This window comes from Aristolochia californica, unplaced genomic scaffold, assembly GCF_029961685.1.
Source record: "Aristolochia californica isolate CCGP_79_NKW_82.1479 unplaced genomic scaffold, dmAriCali1.0.hap1 SCAF_13, whole genome shotgun sequence".
Classification (NCBI taxonomy): Eukaryota; Viridiplantae; Streptophyta; class Magnoliopsida; order Piperales; family Aristolochiaceae; genus Aristolochia; species Aristolochia californica.
Window position 1 is genome coordinate 4,770,670 of NW_027181804.1, and position 13,306 is coordinate 4,783,975.

Consider the following 13,306-nt stretch of genomic DNA (forward strand, 5'->3'; position numbering starts at 1 on the left):
CTAATGGCCCCATCTTCGCTAGACGGATCCAGCCGTCCACGTGCCGATATCATCCGATCTAGTTTGTTCACCGGAAGCACCAGGAGATCCCGACGGAACTACGACTACTGACCACTCAACACCACCCGCGGCCGTCTCTTCGCTTCCCATTCTCTTTTTCCTCACGGACTCTTGCAAATAGACGAGGAATCGAGTTCATTCTCTCGAACTTTCCTTTGTTTTTGGTTCTTTCTTGTCATCGTCGTCTTCTAGGAACTGCAATGAGGAGCTGAGACCATGAATTTGAACTCGCGAGAAGACCATGGAGTTCGGACGGAGTCCGTCGATGGCGGACAAGATGTTTGGAGCTCCGAGAGTTCTTCCGCATATACTGATCATCTGGTCGTTATGGTTCATGGAATTCTTGGAAAGTAAGTTGCGGTCTCTCAAGCGTGTTCTATTTCTGATGCAATCCGCCTTTGTCATTATTATCATTCTCTTTGTCTTATGAGTTTTGTGAGACAATGGATGAACCTGAAATCGAAATTCTCTTTTATGTTTGTTCTTTTGCTGGAATACTAGATCTTCGGGTGGTTTTAATGTTCGTTGGAATTTATGGAGGTCTTGATTTGTGTTGGATGTGCGATTAAGAGGCTTTGGTTTGGGTTCGTTGTGAAATGCTTAGTAAATTTTGGCTAGGCGTTTTTAGATTTGAAAGAGTTTCAACTCTCACGTTGGGTTTGCTGGTACAGAGTTGAGTTACTTTGTGATTGGTGGAAGTTCTGAGATGAGAGAAGCTGCCTCTGTTTTTTTCATTTTTTTATTATTTTTCTATTAAGAAGAACTAGAGTGAAAAGCACATGATAATGCAAAGCGTTGTTGACTTTCAGAGCAGTTATTCCATTTTTTTTTTCTTCCCAATCTTGTCCTGTCTTCTGCGTCGCGTCATGACGGTTAATGCTTTCTTTCGAAAATTTTGGTTACTTGATGGTGAAAGTAGTGCTATACTGTTTTCATATATTTTCTTATATAAACTGAACTGTTGACACTTTTTCCTTTCGCAGCACAACTGATTGGAGTTTTGCTGCTGACAAGTTTGTCAGAACATTCCCTGATAAAGTCATTGTTCATTGTAAGTGATAGTTTTCTGCTAAATTTCTTGGTTATATATTTATTTTCTATTGAACTATCCTTGAGTTTTATTTTATTACAACATTCATCCAGGATTTTTGGATTTTGGGGATTAGTGTTGCTGACAATGTTTGTTCTGAAATGATGTTTCTTTAAATTTTCTATTTTCATATTCAGCTTTTCTTTCTTCTTGCACAGATTCTTAACTAATATGACCTCATTTTTCTTTCTTCCTTAATATGACCACATTTTGGATTCTTAACTCCTGCATGTACTCATTAACATGTAACTTTTGCAGCTAGCGAAAGCAATATACTGAAACTGACATTGGATGGTGTTGATGTGATGGGAGAGCGGTTAGCAGAGGAGGTGAGTTTTGCATTATTTGATTTTGTGATGTTCTGTAATAAACCTTTCTCTTTTTTCTATCTTTGAGTATTTCTGTTTTGTTTTTTACTGCAAACATGGAAAAGAAGCTTTGTACTTGATGCACTATAACTTCTAGGTTGTTGAAGTCATTAAGCGTAAGCCTCAACTTCGTAAGATTTCCTTTGTTGCCCATTCTGTTGGAGGATTAGTAGCAAGATATGCCATTGGCAGATTGTACAGACTTGCTGGACGACATGAATCAGGGGATGCATCAAATGTTGCAGCATCAGATGGCATATGTGAGAAGGACAGTAAAGGTACAATATCTGGTCTGGAGCCGATGAACTTTATCACTGTCGCTACACCACATCTTGGCTCAAGGGGTAACAAACAGGTATTCCTAATCTCTTTGTCTTTACAAGAACAACAAACAGGTATTCTCAAAGCTAAACTTTTATAAGCGTCATTAACATTTTTATTTTTATTTTTATTTTAAATTTTTTTTTGAGAAAGGCGGTACTTCATTCCAGCACCAAAAGACAGAAACAAAACATTCTGAACTAGACAGGAGGTCCCTTTGCAATGAGGGATAGAGGGACACTCCTTGCAAAGCTAAGGAACTAGTTACTTGATTAGCTGATCTTGCTATTTTACAAGGCATCTTAAACATTTAGGCCTCATTAGTGCCACTGGTTGGAAATTTATATCCCAGAAAAAGCTAGAAATGCTTTTCTTAGGATATACATTTTCAAGAAGCTTTCAGATAAAATCCTACTAGTGCCTTACTAGGAAATTACATGGAAACTTTTAATAATTTTGAAGGAAAATTAAATAGACCTATTAGTGCCTTTTTCCAAAGAAATAAATAGAAATTAATAATCAATCTCATACATTACCATACCTATCTGATAAATTTTCTGTAAAATAAAATGGAAAATACAAAATTTTAAAACTTTTTTATCTAAAAACAAATTGCTCACTTAAAACTGAAACTGAACCACTGATAAAAAGATAAAGTCAAAGAAAACTATTAAAATTTGAAAAAGTCACAGACACATACAGAAAAACAAGAAAAACAAGTCTCTCGAAGACCAATATGACTTAGTAGGCATTAACCCTAACAAAAATTGTTCCATACTCTTCTAAAATAAGAAAATAAAAATTATTGTACTCATATCAAACTAGTAACTCAAAGCATCATGTCTGTCCATGTAATCCAATCATACTCATATCAAACATTTATTGGAGGCCAATAAGAGAATAACACCGTTGCAAATGTAGGGTTGGGTTAGGATAGTAAGTTGTTTTTAGTCAATGTTGGTTCGATTAAGGGTTAACTAAGTATAGGTGTTTCTCCTTGTGGTAGTTTATTAACGTTAGTTAGTGGTGAGGAAGGGCGTTTCTTCCTCCTTGCTTTTCATGACTCGAGTCATGTCTTTCCAAGAGACGTCTCAGCTCCATATGCCTGACATAATCAATCTGCTCAGGCATGTAAATGGGCATAAAGGAAGAGATCCAAAAATTTACCCCATTTACCTAAACAAAATTTTGGTTTACCTCTCAAGATACTTTACTTTCAATGAAATCTAATGAGATCAAGTTAGTGACCCTCAATATCTTCATGCCACACATGAAAATTTCTAAAAGGATTTGTAAACAACTTCTTGAACACCAGCCTGATCCTTGGACCAAAATAGCAGCTCAGACATCCATTAAAATCTATTAACAAACCCTTTCACTTATCCTATGAAAGCTTTACTGACAGATAATGGAAGAAATACTGGACACCCCTTAACCAAAGAAAAACTTATATTCATATTGGGGATGACAATAGAAGAAGAAAAATAAACAAATTCCTTAATCGCTCCTCCTAGATAGAGTATTGTTGCTCGTCCTAGGTAGAGTGTTGCACTACCAGAAATCAAAAGAGAACTTTAAAAAGGTCTGAGATACACAATTAAAAAATGTAATACCAAAGTAAGTATCACATCTTAAAAATGGCATTAGCTATTAATTGAGGCTTTAAAAAAGTTAATATACAACCACAGATGGGCCTCACAAAATCATTTTATAAAAAAGTGTGCTTTACGTAAGCTGCTAGGAAATCCGAAATCTTCTGACAAACCTAGATTGCTGTTGAGGAAGCAGAGCTATAGCAGCCTTGCTTGCTTGGTTTAATGCACTATTAGAAACATTTTGTGTGGCTGGTTAACTTGAGGCTGCTGAATTTGACTTTGCTGCTCTGTATTGGGAGCATCAACAGCTTCCTGTGGCTTTGTAGCAATGCCTTGGTTTATCCCACTTGAATTTGGTTGACAAGGAGACTTTTCTGCTTGTTGGGATAATTTGAGCTCCTTTGTTGGAGAACCTGTTTGAAGAACCATAGCTGAAAGAACTCAGATGCTGAATTTTTTGAAAGACTTCTTCCACAGGTGGTGGAGGTCCAGGAAGCTTAGCATGCCTATACCGGCAATCAGGACCATTTGGACAGAAACCCAATTTGCACCTACAGATGCAAAAGAAACGAGAGAGTGTCACAACCATTTTTCACCACTCTTAAAAATAATAACAGGAGCAAGTAAACAGATTACCAACTTATCAAATTGAGTCAAAAGCATGCCTAGAAATACATAAAGAAAAACAACCTCAGCATCAAAACATAAAATATTGTGTGTTCCTGAACAAAGTTTTGATTTAACTCTCAAGATGCTTTACTTTCAATGAAATCTAATAAGATCACGTTACTGACCCTCAGTTCCTTCATGCCAAACATGCAAATTTCTATAAGGATTTGTAAATAACTTCCTGATCACCAGCCTGATCCTCCAACCAAAATAGCAGCTCAGACTTCCATTAAAATCTATTAACAAACCCTTACACTTATCCTATGAAAGCCTCACTGACAGATAACAGAAGAAATACTGGATACCCCTAACCAAAGCAAAACTTAAATTCATATTGGGGATGACAGTAACAGAAGAAAAATAAACAAATTCCTTACTCGGCTCCTCCTAGATAGAGTGTTGTTGCTCCTCCTAGGTAGAGTGTTGCACTACCAGAAATTAAAATAGAACTTTTATGAGGATGCCGAGCAGGTGTTAGGCAACAGTAGCAAGAACACCCAGGAAGATTCCATATTTGGACCCCATTAATGCAATCTTCCTTCTCATTATTCTCAAAAAGAATAACAACCACAAAAAAAATCTCATCTGGCCAAAACAGCTTTCTTTAGTTTCAAATGGTTTCAAAAACTTCTTATCAGCCCTTTAATGCAATCTTCCTTCTTATTATTCTCAAAAAGAATAACAACCACAAAAAAGATCTCATCTGGCTAAAACGGCTTTCTTTAGTTTCAAATGGTTTCAAAAACTTCTTATCAGACTACTGAACACTTGAAGATGCTTCCATTTGGCCTAACCTTCTCAGAAATCCTCTTCTCTAACCTTCCATTTGGCCTTTCAGTAACACTTGAAGGAAGTTAGAGAAAGAGAAGGCCAAATGGAACAGCTGAGATGAGAAGTGAAGCGAAGATGCTTTTGCTGCTACTGCTGCCATGGGTAATAATACTCATAACAGCAGCAAGTATGCTCTAGTAAATGAGAAACTATGTAAGTCACAACCAACTGAACTTTGAGGAAAACTATACCAGTATATGAAAGAAGCATAGAGATAACATGTACACTAGTAAACAAAAGTCATTAATTGGTACCCAAGAACTTTCAAAGAAATGAACAGATGTCAAGCAACTCCTAGGATAATAATACGCAAATGACTAAACAGGGAAGCATCATAAATCGGAATCATCCACCCAAGAATCATCATAGTTAAACCATTTTTTTTAGGATAAGAAAATTTCTATAGTCCCTTTAAGTAAAGGAGCAGTCTCTACACTACATCTGCATGCCAAGGTAGAGGCCTGATGCTCATAGATGTCGATAAGCCCATATAATTACATGTAACTATCCTAACCCTAATGTCTTAATATAAGTTGCCAAAAGGAATAGGTACTTGAAGAAAACTGAAAACATTCTAAACAACTCATAAGTACTAAAAAAATCTTATCGCTCTCCGGATGGTGCTAGTCAACACCACCTGAATGCCATACTTCAAACATTTTAGAACACTTAAGAGTGAAGAGATGAAAAGAAATGTATATTCTCCCTCTAAGCACACAAAGAGACATAATGATGGGAAGATAGAATAAACAACTTGAAGCCATTGAGCCAAGCCAAGAAAGATGGAAAATATGAAAAAAAGGAGCAATCAAGAAAGTAAGAGAGATGATGCTACATCCACGAGGTTTAGAAAAAAACATCATGTTAAAGTCTTTCTGTTTATGCACCAAAAAACAATGACAAAGGGTAGAGAGGTCCAAATATTAAAAGACCAAATTGCTGGCTGATAAAAAAAAGAAAAGAAAAGTAAAGAAAAGAAAAAAAGGGTCTTCATTACTCCAACATGTAGAGTCTTTATTGTGGAGGAAATGTCTTTTTAGTCTCTAGGTTTGTATTTTTTCTTATTGAATACATTTACAACTCTTCTCAAAAAAAACATGTAGAGTCTTTAGTGTTCATAGTTCAGAACCTATCCTATGGATTCTGAGATGGAACATACGTTACATATCAATTCCACCTTACAACAGATTCAACAAACTAGGTCTGTTACTCACTTACTCATCAAACTATTTCCATTGTGAAAATGTCCATAAACAAATGTCACATATCATATTCACCTTACAACAGATTCAACAATCTAGGCCTGTTACTTGCTTATTCATCAAACTACTATCATAAGAAAAATGACTGCCCATACAACCTATTTTCTCAGTTTGAAAGAACAACCACCAGTAATATGCAAGGATATTTGTTAATGTAAGCATATAAATAATGTAATGGTGCTTAAACTGTTGATATGTGAAGCTATTTACTTCCTGGGAAAGGCTTTGGTCATTTATGTTCAAGGTACCGAAAAGCAACTATGGTGGGGACATCTGTACATAAAATTATGTATTATTCCCACCATCGCCCATGACCCCAAACACTGCTATATTCCTACCCTCTTTCCGACAATAAATTGAATTTAGATTCGGATGATATATCTTACACAATTTTATTTAAATAATACATTTAAAACATAAAATGGACAGTTGAAGTCATAGTAACAAAGTAACTAGAGGAAATAAAATAGCAATAAAAATAAAATAATGATTTATTTAGTCTTATAATTAATATAAAGTATGTTAAATCATTAAAACCTCATCTCAATGCAAGTTGAGAAATATTTTAAAATGAAATTATATGTAATGGAATTATAATATTACAGCACATTAGTCCAGGGGCTGAATCTAACTTGGACCCTCCTATATCTAGTTCCTGTTCAGATAAATTTTTAATGGGCTGGAATCGAATTCAGACTCTTTTAGAATAAGTAAAGCATGTTTATGCCTACCAAAAGCATATAAATGAAGCAAATAGAAAAAAATAAAAAAGCATGCAGAGACAGAATGAACAAAGAAACTAAATGGTTGTACAAAACAAACAGGTTAAGCAAAAAAAAAAAAACAACTAAGCGAGTTATCAGAAAGAGTATCATGCTGGAAGGAAGACCAAAGAGTAGACTGTTTAAAAAAAGAGATAGAGACTAAAACAAAATGCAGCAAGGTATCAGAGAAGAGGGGGGAAACCTGTGGAGAGGAGAGGGAGACGTTGCAGGAAAATATTAGGTTGAGGCATCGAACATATTAGAACCGGATGATTTTCCAGGTAGGAAATTTCTGGCGTCTGATGGCTGGAAAACCTTACCTGGACTGGAAAAGTAGGGCACTAATGAATCCAGCGAAACATATTTCTACCTGGAATGGTTTTTCTTGCTTTTCCTGGAAAAGGCACTAGTACAGTCTTAGTATCCTGGAATTTGCTGTCATCAGAAATCTGAAACAATATTTCTGTAGATAGTTACAAAGGCTTTCCTTATGTAGGTGCCTTTCCTTTTTGGTGTCACTGTGTTTGAGAGAGCTGCATCCCGTGTGATCCATTGGATATTTAGAAAAACTGGGAAGCACCTTTTTCTTACAGATAGTAGAAAGGGGGAACCTCCACTGCTGAAACGCATGGTGGATGATTCTGATGATCTTCGTTTTATGTAAGTTTGCTTTTACGAATTATATCATCAGTGCTTGAAGTCTGTTTCCAATTTTGGTGCTCTGTTACCTATGATTCTTCATTACTGTAATGTAGATCGGCACTTCGTGCATTCAAACGTCGTGTGGTTTACTCGAATGTTAGCCATGACCGTATCCTCTACATTTTAGTTTGTTTTCTATTTTGAAGTGCTTGCACCGAATAAACTTGTTTTCAGTAACTAGTTGCAATTAAGATATTGTGGGGTGGAGAACATCATCAATCAGACGTGATTGCGAACTTCCTAAGGTAACATTTTCAGCTGTTTATTCAATCTGATAAAGCCTTCCCCAAGTAATCGTGTTTATGAGGCATCTCTTTCTCTTGGTTTTTATAGTGGGATGATCCTGTAAGTGACAAATACCCACATATTGTCTATGAGGAACGAACAAAGGAAGATGAGACCGAGCAGCAAGCACTTGTTTTGACAGGACAGGATGGTTCTGATATCCTAGAAGGTTAGTATGTCTTCTAATTATTGAGGTCCTCAAGGGGTTGAACGTTGCACAATGTTTCAGTCCTTTGTTTGGTGAACCTGGATGTGCTTCACTATTCCATTATGATTAAAATTTGAAAGTGACTAGGAACAGTTTTACAGCAACGAACTCTTAGAAGGACATTGCGTGTTTTAAATATTTGTCATGGAAACTGGGGGTTCACAAAACCATTTAGTTTAGACATGATTCATCAGGGATATTGCTACAACCATCTACTCAAAATCATTGTTCTCTTTTATTTGGGTCTGTGGTTGAGTTTGACCCAGCAGCTATGCTGTTCCCTTTAGAGGGAAATGATACATTGTTTTTGCCATTTCATTGCAGAAGAGCTGATTATAGGCCTTTCCCGCGTGTCATGGATAAAAGTTGATGTTAGTTTCGCCAACAGCAGGCAGAAGTTTCTGGCACATAGCGTCATTCAGGTATTGTTGTTAAATAACTGGAATGTCACTTATGATAGGCAGAGATTGATTTCATAACTTAGATCCCTTACAGAATCGGTCCTTCATTGTCCCCGTTGTCTTGATTTGCCTTGAATTGATATTGTTAATTACCCATTGCAAGCTAATCTCTGGCAGGCGAAGGACACTTCCATGCAATCTGAAGGTGCAGATGTCATACAACACATGATAGACCACTTCCTTACTTAGGTATTGGGGATTAAATATGTTACTTCACACCCTGTCATCAAGATTATCAATCTCTATCATTTCACACACTATTCTGCCATTTTCAAGTAGCAGAGCTGCACTAGTCAGTTTTGGCTCTATGATGTCTAATTCACAGCTTTATTGGGTTGCCACCAAGAGGTTACAGTATCAAGAGTGGACTTACCAGAAGTAAGGAAAAATTCATTGTTGGAGAAGTTATATCAATTCTCTGTTGTAATCAGTGTTACATAAGCAACTGTTTTGGATGTTTTAATGTCTCTCAATCATAGTCAATAATTTTTTCCCCTTTTTTGATTTATTTCTCATAATTTTCGCCAAACATCAGCTTGAGTTTGCTTTCTGCTTTGCCCATACTACCAGCATTTCTACTTTTTATTATTATGAAATTTGAAACTCGATGTGGTTCTTTGGTTTTCTGAAATAAATGTCATTAAGAGCATGGTAACGATGACTTCCAGAATTGCAAGGAAAATGTTGAGATGGCAAGAAAGGGAAATATAGTTGTTAGTGGATGTAGGTTAAGACGGACCAAAGAGGGAGTGTATCTTCCATTTTAAGTGAAAGAAGAAAGAAATTGAGCAGTAGGTCGAATTATCCAATACGAGTGAAACAGATAGCAAGGACCGATTTATAAGATTCAGGATTGAGAAGGGTTACAAGTGACCATTTGGGTTTACTGTCTTCTGCTAAAAATTCACAACTATCCTCTTATCTCGGGAACATCTCATGACTGGAAGGATTGTTTTCCGAGGATTCTATTGATGATGCATAGTTGTAAAGTCACCTGTAACTTCCCTTCTAATGGAGCAAAAGTTTATTAATAATATAAGTGGATAAGGAAGTAGGATGGTCAATTTCCCTGCACCCTTCCAGATGATATTTGTCGTAGTTTCGGCATCTCTAGAGTTGGCCTCGTTGGAAATTGTTTAGGCAAGTCAGGTGCACCGCGGTCTATCTAGATGGCTGGTTGATTGGTTTAAAATGTGAAAATTGAAGTTGGGGCCCTCTTTCGATAGCAAATCATAAGATTAAAATCATCTAATTAATGGCCAGTTAACTAGAAACAATAAACTCAGAATAAATCAGATAAACAAAGAAATAATTACTTTAATTTAGCATAGAAAATCAAGCATAGTTAGGAACAAGATTATATCGTTTTCTTAGAATAAATAAAATTTAGTTAAAGCTAAAAAGTTAAATTTAACATAAACGAATTCACCATAATTTTTCTGAGAATAATGGAAGGAAAATGAACATTGAAAAATAGTCCTCGCAGTCGCAACTCTCTGTTTCTCTTTTGTCTTCGCAGTTGTTGTTCTCAGTCCCTGCGTTCTTGCAGTTTCTGTTCTTCTTCAAAAACACCAAGAAAATACTCACTATCCTTCTCTCCCCTTCGTACTCCTCTGATCCCTAGCGTACGTTCAATGCCTCTAACTCGCTCAAAACAGATCACTTGAAATCTGCTACCTCTTCCGTAAAATCAAAATTGAAAGGCTAAAGCTGTTTCGTTCCTTCCGTAATGACCAAATCAAACTCGCCTACTGCCTTCCACGTCCAAGAGCATATCAAAGTTGTTTTGCATGTCACTTCTTCAAGCTTGAAGTCCACGGTGTACTTAGGATCCTTCAACTTTTTTTCTTCATCAACTTATCCCTTCTATCTTTAGCATATTGAATTGATGTTAACCAGATTAATTTTCCATTTTTCTTTCTGGATCGTATCTTCACTGCTGCTATCCATCAAGAGTCTCTAGTTTTTTGCCGAAGAAGAAGGCAACAAGATCTTCAATTTTGTTCTGTTTGGTGGAAGAAGAAGATGCTGTAGAAAAATTAAATTGTTTCCTAAGTTAGGAAACTCAATTAATCAGTTGGACCTTTCCTGTCCTGTCGAGACCCGGACTTGCCCGAGTCAAGCCAACGAGCCAGTGAACCATATTTTTATCCTCAAATTACATCGGTAAAATTTAGATCTTTATTTTCTTCAAATCTGACATAACATTTGAAGTTAGGCCGCATGTTGATGGACTAGGAGTTTTTTCTAGTTCGGTCTAGAGGTGTGATAGTTGGTATCAGAGCAAAAACGTTCCAGCCATGGCTTCCCCAAAACTGACGATGGAAATTGTTCCATCTTCTTAGAAACCAAATCTCGTTTAACTTCTTTTGAATCTAAGCTAGAAAAGGTGGAGTACCAATACTCAAGTTGGGAGAAGAAGATTCAAGAAGTAGCATACATTCGTGAACGTAACCTTAAAGCAGTTCAAGGGCTAGAGGACGATATGCATACCACCGTTGCATATCTAAAGGCGAATACTCTCAACAACCTTGACGATATGTGAATAAAGTTAAAAAAGATGCAGATGAGAATGGTGATTATCGAGCGAGCCATTTTGAATAGGGAAATGGTTTCTACGCACATGAAGATCAAGGTTCCTGAGCCTAAATTGTACGGGGGCAAACAAGATTTGTAGGTGATAAAGAACTTCTTATGGTAAGTTGAACAGTACCTCAAATCTTCAAATATCACGGATGAGGAAGTAAAGGTTACTTCCGCATCTATGTTTCTCATTGATGATGCTATCTTGTGGTGGAGAAGAAGGGTTGAGGATGATGAAAATTAGGTTGACACTTGGGAAGATTTCAAGTGCCAATTGAAGCTCCATTTCTTTGCAGAAGATGTCGATTACCTAGCTCGAAAGGAATTATATTAATTTAAGTAAAAATGGGACTATCCGAGAGTATATTCAGTCCTTTACATTTTTAATTTTAAGTATTTCTAACATGACCGATGATGATCGGTTGTTTTCTTTTTCTTGCGAGACTTTGTCCTTGGGTTAAGATGTTTGCAATCGCTTTAGCCACCACAAAGAAGTTGATGAATTTTGAGAGAAAATCTGATGATAATGCCGCCAAATCTATAGATAGAGACGAGAAGAATAAGTTTTCCTGGAGATGAACTTCTCAGAAAGGCGAAGGGCACCATAAAAATGGAGAAAAGAAGAAGAACTACCCGAAAAAAGGTAATCCCAAAAATTGAAAGATTACATGTTTTCATTGTGAAGGAGATCACTTGCTGAAGGATTGTCAAGTAAAAAAAGTTATTAAATGTTATCAAAGTGGACAATGGATTCGGTCAATCAAGTGACGATCAACATGTTGAAGAATGTCGAGTTGGTTTGTTGATATTGCTCAATTCAATATGAGAAACAGTTGAGAAATCAGTAAGGCCTAAATAGATTTTTCTTTAGGGGTTGCTAAATGGTGGTAAGGTGAAAGTTTTTGTTGATTTGGGAATAACCCACAACTTCATCTCGGTGGAGGAAGCAGGACAATTATGCTTAAGGTGGGAAGTGGCGGATAATTGAATGAAGGTTGTCAAGCATGTTCATGTCGTCATTGGACAGTAGGTTGGATTTTTAAATTTTGTTGTAACTCCTTTGGATGATTTTAATGTAATCTTTAGGGGTGGATTTCCCTTGTAAAATCATGGCCTCCGTAATACCCTATATGGGAATGATAGAGATTATGGACGAGGAAGGACTTTGTATATTTTTCGGTGTAGGGGACTATGTAAAGGGGAAAGAGTCTAATCTTTTTATTTCTTTGGCAGATGACGAGCAATGGGTTGAAGGCCGATCCATGTCGGTTCAAGAGGAGGAAGTCCTAAAGAATGATTTTATGGTAGAAGATTTGCCAAAGAACTTGTTTCCATAGAAGGAGGTTGTGAACATGATAAGGAATGGTCAGAGTGCCAAAATATCCACTTTGGCACAAATCCCCTTTGATGTGAAGGCACATAAGAAGCAATTCGAGGAGGAGCCAATGGACAGGTTTTTCGACTTGAGCTCGTTTGTATTTGTGCCAAACGAGTATGCAGTGGGTGAGGCGTTTACGATGGGATAACAGACCCTTGTGTCACTTGACGCATTTTCGAGCAAGTTTGGGAGGAGCCCAATTAACTTGCGTTTTGCCAAATGATCAAGGGAGCACATCTATTTAGTAGATGATTATTCTCAGCCATCAAGGAAGGTAATGCGATGAGCATGTCTTCATTATTGTCGCGAGAGAATGATACATGGGCGCGCAAGACCTAGGCTTGCTTGTGTGCGTGGGTCTCTCCTGATGGCTGCCTAATGGTTTCAAAATTTAAAATTTGGAGTTGGGGGCTTATCTAGACGGATTTGGTTAGAATTTTTGAAGGATTTTAGGCATGTAAGATAATGCCTTATTTGAATTTGAATAAATTTGAGATTTACCTTATTTAGGTGACAATTTCTCATTTGTTAGAGTTTGAATGATGGATAAAGAGGTTTTTCTCTCTTTGACATACAAATAGGACATTGTAAACTTTATATAAACATCTTTACATTTGTGCTTAGTGTTCTCCATTTTTGTGAAAACTCATTTATCTTCATTTTTAGCATAGTTTTTTTCTTAAAAAAGAGGTTTACTAGCTTCCTTTTCACCAAAAGTAAGTAAGGCAT

At 36.7% G+C, this 13,306-nt stretch overlaps 1 protein-coding gene across 1 annotated transcript; it reads left to right on the forward strand.

Moving 5' to 3' along the window:
* Window positions 1-82: 82 nt before the first annotated feature.
* On the forward strand, window positions 83-9,124 carry LOC137948474 (lipid droplet phospholipase 1-like). The gene is made up of 10 exons (XM_068794557.1): window positions 83-410; window positions 1,044-1,111; window positions 1,409-1,479; window positions 1,616-1,873; window positions 7,457-7,620; window positions 7,716-7,771; window positions 7,855-7,907; window positions 7,996-8,116; window positions 8,480-8,577; window positions 8,734-9,124. Exons 1-10 carry the CDS (start codon window positions 277-279, stop codon window positions 8,803-8,805), a joined length of 1,095 nt encoding a protein of 364 aa, XP_068650658.1. The 5' UTR covers window positions 83-276; the 3' UTR covers window positions 8,806-9,124.
* Window positions 9,125-13,306: the final 4,182 nt, after the last annotated feature.

Coding starts and splice junctions, on each gene's coding strand:
- LOC137948474 (XM_068794557.1), top strand. CDS start 277: ATGAATTTGAACTCGCGAGAAGACCATGGAGTTCGGACGGAGTCCGTC. Junction 1,112..1,408: donor TGATAAAGTCATTGTTCATT/GTAAGTGATAGT, acceptor TAACTTTTGCAG/CTAGCGAAAGCAATATACTG. Junction 1,874..7,456: donor GCTCAAGGGGTAACAAACAG/GTATTCCTAATC, acceptor TTCCTTATGTAG/GTGCCTTTCCTTTTTGGTGT.